The 14,531-nt window shown below is 49.2% G+C and overlaps 1 protein-coding gene across 1 annotated transcript; it reads left to right on the forward strand.

Annotated features, from left to right (window-relative positions):
* Positions 1-10,736: 10,736 nt before the first annotated feature.
* Positions 10,737-12,212, forward strand: LOC136492684 (F-box/kelch-repeat protein At5g15710-like). Its single transcript, XM_066488680.1, has one exon. The coding sequence runs from the start codon at positions 10,940-10,942 to the stop codon at positions 12,200-12,202; it is 1,263 nt and encodes a 420-aa protein (XP_066344777.1). The 5' UTR covers positions 10,737-10,939; the 3' UTR covers positions 12,203-12,212.
* The last annotated feature ends 2,319 nt before the right edge of the window (positions 12,213-14,531 follow it).

The following is a 14,531-nucleotide window of genomic DNA, read 5'->3' on the forward strand; positions in this document are numbered from 1 at the left end:
AAGTAAGGGTAAAAGCAATGTAGCTGTTCGATGTTCTAGGCATTGATGAAGACTTCATCATCGATGGTCCTAAGCTTATAGGTGCCTGGTTGGAGCACCTCCACGACGACATATGGTCCCTCCTATGGCAGAGAGAGCTTGTGGCGGTTCTTATTGCTCTGGACGAGACAGAGCACCAGGTCCCCAACGTTGAAGGCCTGACCCCGCACTCGACGGCTATGGTACTGGCGCAATGCTTACTAGTACTTGGCTGAGTGGAGGAGGGCAACATCATGCCCTTCATCTAGCTAGTCCATGGCATCCTCAAGGGATGCCTCAGCTCCCTGTTCGTCATATGCCCTAACCCTCGGCGCTCCATAATCGAGGTCGGTCGGGAGGATAGCCTCAGAACCGTAGATCATGAAGAATGGCGTGTAGCTGGTGGCCTAGCTGGGGGTCGTCCTCAGGCTCTAGAGCATCGTGGGAAGCTCTGTGACTCATCATTTGCCAAACTTGTTCAACTGATTGAAGATCCTAGGCTTGAGGCCTTGTAGGACCATGTTGTTCATGCGCTTGACTTGCCCGTTCGTGCGGGGGTGCACCACGGTGGCCCAATCGACGCAGATATGGTATTCATCATAGAATCAGAGGAACTTTATCCTGGTGAACTACGTGCCATTATCCATGATAATGGAGTTTGGGACTCCAAAGCGATGGACGATGTCAAGTAAGAACAACACGGCTTGCTTAGACTTGATCGTGGATATCAGTCAAGCCTCTATCCACTTTGTAAACTTATCTACGATGACAAGCAAGTGCATGTAGCCCTGGGTGCCCTCTTGAGAGGTCCAACTAGATCGAGCCCCCAGACCATGAATGACCATGTGATGGGGATTGTCTAGAGTGCTTGGGCCATAGGTGGGTCTACCGAGCGTAGTATTGACACCCTTCATAGATACGCACAATCTGTTCAACATCGGCTACTGCGGTCGGCCAGTAGAAGCCTTATCAGAATGTGTTTCCGACTAGGGTCCTAGGTGAGGCATGGTGCTCATAGACCCCACCATAGATATTACTTAGCAACTGCTTCCCTTGTTCGATGGAGATACAGCGCTGTAGGATCCCGGTGTGGCTTCGCCTATAGAGCTCACCCTCAATAATGACAAAGGACTTGGCATGACGCGTGAGCCACCGAGCCTCCATTTTGTCCATCAGTAGCGCCTCATGGAGGTGGTAGTCGAGGTAGGGCGTCCTCCAGTCGACCAGAGGGTCAGGCTCTATCGCTGGATCCTCATCAAGCTCCATGACTTTGGGGTCAGATGGAGCCACTGGCTGGCTAGCCCCCGAGCCTAGGGCAGGTGGCCCATCACTGGTCTATTCTAGCTCCTCGTAGTGGACCGAGGGCTTGTACTGATCACTAGCAAAGATGCCTGTCGACACCGGCTCTTGCCAGGATGCCATTTTTGCCAGCGCATCGGCCGCCTCATTAAGACGCCTCATGATGTGATTGAGCTCGAGACCGTCGAACTTGTCCTCCAGCTGGCGGACTTCTCAGTAATACATAGCTATCTTGGCATTGTGGCTACTTGATTCCTTCATGACTTGGTTAATGACTAGCTAGGAGTCGCCCCAGACGTCAAGCCGTCAGATACCCAACTCGATGGCGATGTGTAGGCCATTGACGAGTGCCTCATACTCGACCACATTGTTGTAGGAGGAGAAATGGATGTGAACCATGTACCTCATGCGTACCCCAAGGGGTGAAACAAAGACTAGCCCCGTGCTGGTGCCTTTCTTCATTAGCGATCCATTGAAGTACATCGTCTAATACTCTTGGTCGATGACTGCTGGTGGCATTTGGATCTCAGTCCACTCTACAATGAAATCAGCCAGCACTTAGGACTTGATGGCCGTCCGAGGGGCATATGAAATGCCTTGACCCATCAGCTCGAGTGCCCACTTCGTGATTCTTCCTATGGCATCCTAGTTTTGGGCAACCTCACTGAGAGGGAAGGACATCACAACGGTCACCGGATGCGACTTGAAGTTGTGACGCAACTTCCTCTTGGCGATAAGGATGGCGTACAGGAGTTTCTGAATTTGGGGGTAGCGAGTCTTGGAATCAGACAAGACCTTGCTAATGAAGTACATGGGATGTTGTACTTTAAGGGCGTGTCCCTCTTCTTCTTGTTCTACCACTAGGGCGGTGCTAACCACTTGCATGGTGGTCATAATGTAGAGCAAAAGTGGTTCCTCGTCGGTCGGGGGGCCTAGGATTGGAGCCTTCATCAGGAGCTGCTTAACCTTGTCAAGTGCCTCCTGGGCCTTAGGCATCCATTCAAAGTGGCCGGCCTTCTTTAGAAGCTAATAAAGGGGGAGGCCTCATTCACCAAGGCGCAAGATAAAGCGGCTGAGCGTGGCAAGGCACCGTGTCACTCATTGTACCCCCTTTATGTTCTGAATTAGACCCATCCTCATGATGGCTGAGATCTTCTCTGGGTTAGCTTTGATGCCACGCTCGGAGATGATAAAACCCAGCAGCATGCCCCTTAGGACCCCAAAAACATACTTCTTGAGGTTGAGTTTGATGCTGTTTGCTCGGAGTTTTGCGAAGGTATGCTCTAGGTCAGCTATGACTTGGTTATCCCATTTGGACTTGACCACGATGTCATCCATGTAGGCCTCAACTGTCTACCCAATCAGATCCCTGAAACACTTGAGCATGCAGCATTGGTACGTAGCCCCTGCGTTCTTCAGGTTGAATGGTATTGTGACTTAGTAGAACGATTCGAATGGGGTGATGAAAGATGTTGCTAGCTAGTCAGACTCTTTCATCATGATTTAATGATACCCAAAGTACGCATCAAGGAAGCAAAGGGTTCCGCACCCTGAGGTTAACTCGACTACTTGGTCTATGTGTGGCAAAGGAAACGGATCCTTTGGACACGCTTTGTTGAGACCCGTGTAGTCAACACACATTCTCTATTTCCCACTCTTTTTCGTACAAGAATAGGATTGGATAACCACTTGGGATGGTATACTTCCTTGATGAACCCGGCTGCCAAAAGCTTCCCAATCTCCTCACCGATCGCCCTACATTTCTCCTCATCGAAGCGACGCAGGCACTGCTTCACTAGCTTAGAGTCTATCCTAATCTTCAAGGCATGCTCGGTGACTTCTCTCAAAATACTTGGCATATCCGAGGGTCTCCATGCGAAGATATCTCTATTGGCACAGAGAAAGTCAGGGAGCACACTTTCCTATTTGGAGGAAAGCGTGGTGCCGATGCGCACCACTTTGCCCTCGGAGCCGCTGGGGTCTATGAGGACCTCCTTGGCGCCCTCTATAGGCTCGAAAGACCTGGCCGATCACTTAGGGTCGAGCGCTTCTTTGATGACCTCCTCCCTAAGGGCAGCAAGCTCTTTAGAGGCGACAATTGTCGTGGCGTGTTCGCAGCACTCGACCTCACACTCATAGGCGCGCTGGAAGGAGGCACCAATGGTGCATGACCCTGCATGGACCTGGCATCTTCAACTTCAGATAGGTATAGTTGGGGACGGCCATGAACTTCGTGTAGCATGGATGTCCTAGGATGGCATGGTAGGTTCCGTGGAACCCGACCACCTCAAAGGTAAGGGTCTTCATCCTATAATTGGTTGAATCCCTAAAGGTGGCTGGTAGATCGATCTACCCAAGTGGTATGGCTTGCTTTCTAGGCATGATGCCATGCAAAGGCGCCCCGGTCGGCCGAATGCGCGATCGGTCGATGCCCATGGCGTCGAGCATTTTAGCGTACATGATGTTGAGGCCGTTGCCTCCATCCATCAGTACCTTGATGAGCCGCTTTGTGCTAATGATCGGATATCTTTCTAGCCGTGGGACATTTTCTAGGTGGTCGGTCTGAGCAAAGGTTATGGTGGACTCCAACCATTGGAGGAAGGTAGGCACGGCCGGCTCGGCCGTATAGACCTCGCAGAGCGTAAGCTTCTGGCGATGCTTAGAGTCATAGGCCGCCAACCCTCCAAAGATCATGAGGCAGCCATCCAGCGTTAGAAATCCGCCGTCCTTCCCCTCGGCATCGTCTATGGATGGCTTGGGCTCCTTCCTATGCTCCCCCTTATTGGAGCCTCCAGACAAAAACTGCTTCATGAGGACACAATCCGTGTATAGGTGCTTGATAGGGAAAGCATGGTTCGGGCATGGCCCTTCGAGTAGCTTCTCAAAGTGGTTCGGGGTACCCTCGGTGGACTTCTGACCTCCCTTGCAGTTGGCAGTGGCCACAAGTGAGCCCTCGCCCTGCTGCTTGGTCTTTTTCTTGTTAGGATGGTTAGAGGCGCCTTCGCTAGTGTCCTCGTCCCACTTGGCCTTGCCTTTGGGGCAGTCAAAAATCACTCTGACCATAGTTCGAGGTTTGTTTTCCCTGAGTATTTTGGGATGTTGGTTGGCGGTCAGTACCACGGTGGGAAGACGGCGTTGAAAGGTCCTAATATGGCTAGAGGGGGGTGAATAGCCTATTAAAAATCTACAAGCCAACTAGAGCAATTTGATTAGTATAACAAATAGCAAAATGCAAACTTGCTCTAGCTCTACAAGGGTTGCAAGCCACCTATCCAACAATTCTAGTTGCTATGATCACTAGACGCACAATTTGCTATGTCACTACTCACTAAGAGCTCTTACACTTGCTACACTAAAGAGCTCCACTAGATGAACTTAAACTATAAAGCAAGCTCTCAATTCTAGCTACACTAAAGAGCTTGTTACAACTAGTTTACGAGAATATAAATGAGTGAGGAGGGTGATTATACTGTTGTGTAGAGGAGTGAACCAATCACAAGATGAATACTAAATCAATCACTGGGAGAATACCAAAGGGCAAGAGACAACCAATTTTCTCCTGAGGTTCATGTGCTTGCCAACACGCTACATCCCTATTATGTCGACCAACACTTGGTGGTTCAGCGGCTAAGAGGTGTTGCACAAATCTCATCCACACAATTGGACACCGCAAGAACCTACCCATAAGTGAGGTAACTCAATGATACAAGCAATCCACTAGGGTTACCTTTCGGTGCTCCGTAGGGAAAGGTACAAATCCCCTCACAATCACCGGAGATGGCCACAAACAATCACCAACTCATGCCAATCCTCCTTCACTGCTCTAAGCCGTGTAGGTGGTGGCAACCACCAAGAGTAATAAGCAAATCCCACATCGAAACACAAACACCAAGTGCCTCTAGATGCAAACACTCAAGCAATGTAGTTGGATTATCTCCTAATCTCACAAAGATAATGAATCAATGATGGAGATAAGTGGGAGGGCTTTGGCTAAGCTCACAAGGTTACTATGTCAATGCAAATGGCCAAGAGAGTGAGCTTGAGCCAACCATGGGCTTAAATAGAAGCCCCCATAAAATAGAGCCGTTGGATCCTCAGTCTACTAAAAATTAGGGTGACCGGACGTGCCGGTCAGATCGACTGGACGCTGGACCCCAGCATCTGGTCGCGTGATGCATGCCACGTGGCCCCTGCTTCAAACGCTGATCGCCTGATCTCAACTGTCATCCGTACATTTAAGTTGTGACCGGACGCGCTGTTTGAAAGTGACCGGACACAGGACCCTAGCGTCCGGTCATTTCCAGTAAGGTTCCAGTCACGACCGAACACGTCCGGTCATGCCCGATTAGACTCACTCAGTGTCCGATCATTCTCCCTCTTCTCTATGTGCCACCACATTAGCATGACCGGACGTTGAACAGTGTTCAACCTACGTCTGGTCACTGCGTGACCTACGTCCGATGCACTCTACGAAAACCTATCTTTTCTGTATAGGGCGCCGGTGGTACCATCGGACCCTTGCTCCCAAGTGCTAAACACAATGTGTACCACCTTTGTGCATGTGTGTTAACATATTTTCACAAATGTTTTCAAGGGTGTTAGCACTCCACTAGATACTAAATACATATGCAATGAGTTAGAGCATCTAGTGGCACTTTGATAAACACATTTCGATACAAGTTTTCACCCCTCTTAATAGTACGGCTATCGATCCTAGATGTGATCACACTCTCTAAGTGTCTCGATCACTAAATCGAAAAGCTCCTATTAATTTAACCTTTGCTTTGAGCTTTTTGTTTTTCTTTCTTCTATTCCAAGTCCAAGCATGTGATCATCATCATGGCATCACCATCATCATGTTATGATCTTCATTTGTTTCACCATTTGGAATGTGCCACCTATCTCATAATCACTTTGATAAACTAGGTTACCACTTAGGGTTTCATCAATTCACTAAAACCAAACTAGAGCTTTTAGGCGTTGAGGATGTGTTGGCCAAAGGCCTGAGGTCTCGGCTAGTTAGGGCTCAGGATTTGATCCTCATCGCTGTCATAGCGTCTACCACGATGAGGGTGGTATCCGCGGCTAGCCTCCTCCCTCTCGTTGCCATGGGCATGCCTGCAGGCATCCAAGGTGTTGCGCACGTCATAGTGGAGGCTAAGATGCTCATGCACCAGGACCTCAACGCGTGGCCTGCTGCCTCGCTGTGCCTGGTGGACTAAAACATCCTTATCGGGTCGCTCTGAGGGCGTACGCTGGCTGGCGTCAAGCTCACGTCATTAGGACAGTGAGCTCTCGGCCTACTACGCCATGCACGCTCGAGTAGCATGTGAATCTCACGATGGGCCTGATGACCCTCGGGTGTCGTAGGCTCTGGAAGCCCTCGGAGTAAGGCCGCTGCGGCAGCAACATTCTGGCTTGCCCGCGTGAAGTGTGAGAGGGCTTCGTCGTCCTCGATGATCCTTCGGTTCATGTCACGGGCCATGGCACATGCACGCCCATCGTCTCTATGATGCTCGATCTCTCACTCGAGCTCCACGCGTTCCTGCTCGAGCTGGAGTTGTGCTTCTTCGAGCTCTTGGGGCTGTGCCCTCAGATGCTCTACCCACAGGCGAGGTGGGGCCCCTGCGTCCCCGTCGACCTCATTATCAAGGTCATCTATTGGGGTAGCCTCTCCCTCATGGATGCTTTTGGCGTATCCCTTAGGGGTACCTACCATGAAATATTCTCACAAGGGGTGATGGCTCCCCCTGTTGGATTCAGAGTCAAAGGGCCACTCTGATTCTCCTACGAGAAGGTCGTGGAAAGATTCCACAACGTATTCGGTCATCTCGGGGCGTGCGTTGCGCCACAAGGTGGCCAATGGTCTCTGCGGCATGGCGCAGTCCTAACGGGAGCGCTGTCAGGACGCTCCGGATGAGGTATTCCGAGGAGAGCTGCTCTCCTCCAGCAAGCTATGTCATGACGTTGGCGAATGAGAAGGTGAGGCGATGTAGGTCCTCTCGAGACAGTCGGGGTCCTAGGAAGGCGTCGAGCTAGCGCTCTAGCCTCCCATAATCGAAGCTGAGGAGCTGGTCGCTCCCAGGGGCGCGGGCCTCCGGTGCGTGTAGCTACAGCTCCCCAAGTGCCTCGGTGATCGCATTAAGGCCGGCGGAGTGGAGAGGCTGGACGGTGGTGGGAACCTGCGCCAACTCTTCCTCCATCGTAATGATGAAGTCCAGGTTCCCGAAGCGCACGTGCACGCCCGAGACCCAGCTGACGCCGCGACTAGCCATCCGAGGCCTGATGTGGACGTCGAGACGCGCAAAAAGGACATACCTGGAGCGCTAACTGTCGGTGTTTTTGGACCACCGACGAGTAAATTTGTATTTGTACGTCTGGCTTGGATGGTGTGCTCGGAGGACACAAGGATTTATACTAGTTCGGACGAAACGTTCCTACGTCTAGTTTGTTGTTGCTCGTGTTACCGGCACTTGGTTTGCAGTAGGGGTTACAAACAGGCGAGGGAGGGAGAGGATCCTAAGTCTCTGGTGGAAGGAGTGAATGGGTGCTGAGAGCTCGCTTGCTGCTTAGCCATGTGCTCGTGTCGTGCTCTTGTGTTTTTTTTTCTCATGGTCCAGATCCCCTGGTAGGGGCGCCTTGCTTCCTCTTTTATAGGCGAAGGGAAAGCGTGGGTTACAGAGGAGGAAAAGGAGAAGAACGAGAGAGAAGAAGGCTTTCAGGATCGTCGGGTCCTTCTTTTCCTTCATGCAGGTCCCACCGATCCTGTAGATGTCAACAGAGACGGCTCTATGTCACGGCCATGTTTGTCACTGGTGCCATGCGTAGGCGTCATCTACTGGTCATGGCGTTCCACTCTGTCCTGGTGGACGTCATTGTGAACTAACGCGCCTGTCAGTGTCCGTATGAGGATTAGGCAGAACAGTACCGGCATACCCGACACTGTTCTTGATGTGAATCGCCAGGTATGGCCCGTCATGGCTATGGGTTACATCAAGACGTGCCAGCCTCTTCCCTGGTGTCAGAGTTTTGACCCAAGCCCATACGCTTGGACCTAGAGTGGTTGGCGACGGTATGGGTCCCCGTCAGACGAGACGGAACCTGCGTCTTTGGGGTCGGGTGAGACGGAGCCCGCGGCCTTGGGGTCGGGCGAGACGGAGCCCATGACCTTGGGCGAGACAGAACCCACGTCCTTGGGGTCAGGCGAGATGGAGCACGAACCTAAAGGATCGGGCAAGATTGAGCCCGCGACCGAGAGGTTGGGCAAAACGGAACCCGTGACCTTGGGGTCGGGCGAGACGGAACCCGCACCTAAGGGATCAGGCGAGATGGAACCCACACCCAAGGGGTCGGGTGAGACGGAGCCCACAACCTTGGGGTCGAACGAGACCTTTTAATACGTCTCGAGCCATGCGGAGTAGTCAGCGTGGGCACTAACTTTCTTGCTTTGGGTATCCCTAATAACGATACTCGACGAAGAGTGAATTTGCCAAATGAGGAGTTAAAGGACAAATTTTATTCATTCAAAGTCATACATCGAGTTACAGTCGTAAATCCACTTCCGACCTCTGCATAAGAGCACATAACCTAAATAGGGAAAAAGAAGAGCATGTCAAACAATTACATGTATTTATTAGGTGCAACAGTGTATCTGTATATTCTTTATAGTTATGTCTGACAAAATGGTTCATGGTCTCTTCCAAATACAATAACCAAGGATTCAACCTTTCAGAAAACTCCAACATAACCTTAGACCCTCTTTGGAATGTGGGATCCCCTTTTTCTTGTGTTTTTATAAGAAAAAAACAAACTAGTCCATGTAAATTTTCTATAAGTTTCCTATGATTTTCTTCATTTCAAGGGGCCTAACTAGTGGTGGACAAAAAACTCGGTTCGCTAGCTTGCTCGGCTTGATGCTAACTCTACTTGGCTCGGCTCATTTACTTTTCTTAATGAACCAAACTAGCATTTTAGCTAGTTAAGTTAATGAGTTAGCTCAAGCTGGCTTGCAAGCTAAATGAGCCGAGTACTTCATGGTACAACAATCTAAACTAGTAGGTACAACAATCTAAACTAGTAACCATTAGGCTTGAGTTTATATATGAAATCAAAGTCTAGAAGTGATGTATACTATGCATTGCACATATTTATTTATTTGCCTTCATATATGAATAGAATAAACTAGTAGCTATTGATTTTATAGCATTGGTTAGAGCCATTAACGAGCCGGCTCACGAGCTTGGCTCATTTACTTAACGAGCTGAGGCGAGCTAGAGTTCTAACCCGTTTATTTAACTAGTCGAGCCAGGTCGTTATCTCAATGAGCTATAATAAGTCGAGCCATAATAAACCTGGCTCATTATCCAGCCCTAGGCCCAACATCTCCAACTAACTCTTTACATGTTCTTTATCATAAAATATAGAAGATACATAAAAAAAATTAGGCTAAGATAGACTCTCTAAACCACACTTTGTCTTTTTCGCTCTTCAAAACCACATTTCTCGTTCTTCAATGGAGAGCTTCTATCACTCTAAATTCAATATATGATAGTTTTCTCATGTTTCTTTGTACAAGAAAATTTATAATAAGCAACCGTAGTATATAGAACAACAACAAAAAAGTTCAACGGAGAGATGAGAAATATACAATGAGTATATATGGAATGACACTTTAAATAGAGATTAAAATTCCTAGAGACTTCTGTAGTTACTCTAAACTCACATGTGGTTGTGTTTATTTTATGTGTCGGTATTTTTTTCAATACTTATCTGATTATTATATCTTAAACGCACTGGTTCATAGATATTATTTTTCTTATTTCAAATTATAAATTGTTTTGATTTTTTTTAGATTCACTGGTTTTACTATGTATTTAGACATAATATCTAGATGTATAATAAAAATTATGTATCTAAAAAACTAAGACCCCCTTTGGAACACGGGAATTTTTCCGGCCCCTATATTTTTCCTAAATCATACTAAAAATGAACCAATTCTCGTGCAATTTCTATAAAATTTCTGCGTTTCAAAGTGGGCATAAAATGACTTATAATTTGTAGCAGAGGGAGTAGTTGATTAGTTTTTTTTCTTATCGAAAATGCTTGATTGGTTTCGGTAGTCCGTGGAACAAAATGTCAGCCGATCCGATGGTACCAAATCCTGGTGAGTGGGGCGCGACTGGCTCACCAGCTACCTGCCGTGCCCGTGCCCGTGCCCGTGCCCGTGCGAGTGCGAGTGCGAGTGCGAGTGCGAGTGCGAGTGTGCGACCGAACGAACCAGCCAGCCACACACCCCCGAAAGCAACTGATGAGTCCCGTCTGACCCGCGCCGCGCCTGCTGTGCTGGCCCTAGCCGTCCTTCTCTCCTTCTCCCTGCTCCCCATACCCCATTCCGCGTTGCGCCGCACGCTCCTCTCCTCTCCTCTCCTCTCCTCCGAGTGGGCGCCGACTCCGTCCAAAAAGAGGAGCGTCCGCGGTCCGCCACCGCCAGCGAGAGGGGGCGAGAGAGAAAAAGACCAAACAAAAATATTGAGCAGCAGGCCCAGGCTGAGCAGCTCTGGCGCCGCTGCCTCTTCAAAATCCTCCCAGATTTCCCCTCGCATCCGCCCCGATCTCGCCTCCAATGGACGCGGTGCCGCCCGCGCGCGCGGCGCGGCCCACGAGCCCGTCGCGGCCGCCCAAGGCGATCCGCAGCACCAAGCCGCGGGGCCTCGACGAGGACACCGCGGCGCCGCCCGCGTTCCCCAAGGCCAAATCCCCCACATCCTACGGAGCCGGAGCCGAGGCGTCGCTCCTCCTCCACCACCACGCGGACGTCCCGATGGACGCCCGCGTCTGGGCGGGGCTCCCCGATGACCTCCTCGTGGAGGTGCTGGCCCGCGTGCCGCCCTTCCTCCTCTTCCGCCTCCGCCCCGTGTGCCGCCGCTGGGAGGCCATCCTCCACGACCCGGCCTTCCTGGCCGCGCACGCCGCGGTGCCCTCCCACGGGCCCTGCCTCCTCACCGTCTCCAGGGGCGGCGGCGGCGCCAGCCCCGCCCCGCCGCAGTGCACCGTGCTCAGCGTCCCCCTGCACGCCCGCTACAAGCTCCCGTTCGCCTTCCTCCCCGCCTGGGACCTCTGGCTCGTCGGATCCTCGGGAGGGCTCGTCTGCTTCTCCGGCTTCGACGGCGCTGCCTTCCGTACGGTCGTCTGCAACCCGCTCACGCAGGCGTGGCGGGTGCTCCCGGACATGCATTGCAACCAGCAGCGGCAGCTGGTGCTCACGGTCGACAAGAGCCGCCGCTCCTTCAAGGTAATCGCCGCCAGCGACGTGTATGGGGACAAGACGCTCCCCACTGAGGTCTACGACTCGAAGGAGAATAAATGGTCGGTGCACCAGATGATGCCCGCGGCGAACCTGTGCTCGTCGAAAATGGCGTTCTGTGACTCCAGGCTGTACCTGGAGACGCTCTCGCCGCTGGGGCTGATGATGTACAAAGTGGATGCGGGGCGTTGGGAGTATATACCTGCCAAGTTCCCACGGTCCCTGCTGGATGGTTATCTGGTAGCTGGAGCTCGCACGAGGTTGTTCTTGGTTGGGCGGATTGGGCTATACAGCACGCTGCAGAGTATGAGGATCTGGGAGCTGGATCATGGTAGAACAGTTTGGGTGGAGATAAGCAGAATGCCGCCCAGGTACTTCAGGGCTCTGCTGAGGTTGTCGGCGGAGAGGTTCGAGTGCTTTGGACAGGACAACTTGATATGTTTCACTTCGTGGAACCAGGGCAAAGGTCTTCTCTATGATGTTGATAAGAAGGCTTGGTCATGGATTGCTGGTTGCGCTAGCCAGCTGTGCAATAGTCAGGTCTGCTTTTACGAGCCAAGGTTCGACACATCAATCTACTGATGAGTATGACAATATGAAATTCATTGTGGATAAGCTTGAGGTCAGATGTTTCTGGGGTTCAATATTGAGATGCCTATGCAATGTCCTATTATCATGGTTGTCAGATGCATCAAGTGCAGAGATGAATAGTGCTTCTTCGTTGAGACACTACCGGTAGCAGACTTGAGCTACCAATTTGCAAATCATGTCACTGAAGATTCTTTACTACAGCAGTTGCCATCTGGCACTTCTGGATTACAACATGCAGAATGTCGCCGTTTTTCCACAAATGGAGGTCCACTTGTTCCATTCCATTTTGTTAGCAATGAGTTTCTTGTAAATGATTCCAGGCCTGAAATGAAAAAAAAAGACATGCAGTTCATTGTTAGTACAATCTCAGTGGGTACTGTGGACTTAGCTTAATATAGAGTTCAATTGGATCTGAGATTGCATTCTCCACTCAATTGATTTATGCACTGTTTCTTATGATATCTGAATAACATCAAATTGCATCTGTTTTCTGTGTTGTCCAAGAAGCTCATTTATCCTGTGTTGTGACATTACATTTATACCCTAATTCTTCTAGGATGCATTGATTCATGTAGGTTTTAGCCTTTTACCAGCACCTACTTTCTTATAGTTATGCACATCTAGTTTCTTATTGTTTATGCACCTTTTTGGTGGCATTGCATGGTTAGGCTTGGCAGTTTATAATTATTTGAGATTTGAGATTTGCACAGACAGCATAGTATTTCTATTGTGTATCGATGATCCCTTTACTGAATTCATCTTATTTTGTATGGGTTACTGGTAACTTAGGTCATCCTGAAGGACGAATGAAAGCTAGAGATTCACATGTTTGGGTTGGTGTTGGATGTGATGTACCAGGGATGATGTGTAGTTGTCTGAAACTCTGAATCATGCTGAGATTTCAGCATTGTTTCAGTGAGCATTCTTAGACAGTATAGTTAATTAGTTATGCCTTTCACACAACCAATGTATGAAACTCAAGTGACAAGTTTTGTGCATCATCCAACCTGGGAACAATCACAATGTAATGGGAGCAACAAATGGACACCTCAAAAGTAAATACTCAAGTGATGTCCGATGTATAGAAGCTGCAGCTTCCAGGTTCAGTATGTTTACCTAACTCCCAAGCACAGAGCACAATCCCCATTTATGCAATAGTGACTGAAGTTGCCTTTGTAAATTGCAGAATTGGGAGTTCTGGACACTATACTACATGAACATCACATGTATACTATGTGAACAAGAGAAAAACATCATATGTATACATGACATAACACTAGAACATTAAATGTATACTACATGAACATCACATATATAGAAAGATAAAAAGTAAAAAATAAAATTATTAAAGCAGCTAATTAGAGTAAAACAACAAAGAAGAAAAAATACACATACAAACATAATTAACAAATGATAAAAAATAATAAGACAAGGACAGAAAAGAAAAGAAAACAAAAAAGAAATAAAAAGAAACATAAAAAATAAAAAATAATAAAAATCACATAAAACAAAAAAAAGAAATATAAATAAAAAATGAAGCATGAAAAAGGAAAAAGAAAAATAGAAAAGAAAAGAAAAAGAAAAGAAATAGAAAAAGAAAAGAAAAAAGAAGAATAAGGAAAAAAGAAAACTAACGTAAAAATCACAAAAAACATAAAAAAGAAATATAAATAAAAAATTAAGCACAAAAAAGAAAAAGAGAAATAGAAAAGAAAAGAAAAAGAAAATAAATAAGAAGAATAAGGAAAAAATAAAACTAATGTAAAAATCACATAAAACAAAAAAAGAAATATAAATAAAAAATGAAGCACGAAAAAGGAAAAAGAGAAATAGAAAAGAAAAGAAAAAGAAAATGTACGTATACTTACCTATACGCTGGGGGAAATCAAAACTGTTACGCATGCATGTGGGCCGGGCGGCTCCCGTCCGCAGCCATCGCGCGAGGGAAAAGCATCGCGCGGGAAAAATCGGCGGAAGGTTCCCGTCCGAGCATTCGGACGGGAAGAATTCCGGCAATCCACGAAGCTGGCCGCAGAGACCGCGGGAGACGGGCGGTGCGGAAAGAGGCGGGGGACGCCGTCACGTCGCGGTGGAGCGAGGCCGACCAGGAGCCGACCCATTTGAACCGGAGGCCACCGCTGCGCCCCGAGGGCCTCCTCGCTCGCTCGCTTGCTTGCCACCCGCTCACGGAGACAGGGAGAGGCCGATGGCAAGCTCACTGGCCCGCCTGGGAGCGGCGCTGCCGCGCGCGCACCCACGCGCCGCGGCCCGAGCCCTGCCACCGGGGCGGTGGGACGCCGCCGTGATTGGCGCCTCCCAC

This window comes from Miscanthus floridulus, chromosome 11, assembly GCF_019320115.1.
Source record: "Miscanthus floridulus cultivar M001 chromosome 11, ASM1932011v1, whole genome shotgun sequence".
Lineage (NCBI taxonomy): Eukaryota > Viridiplantae > Streptophyta > Magnoliopsida > Poales > Poaceae > Miscanthus > Miscanthus floridulus.

What these genes read in the sequence shown, in the direction of transcription:
- LOC136492684 (XM_066488680.1), top strand. Translation starts at nt 10,940, where the DNA reads ATGGACGCGGTGCCGCCCGCGCGCGCGGCGCGGCCCACGAGCCCGTCG.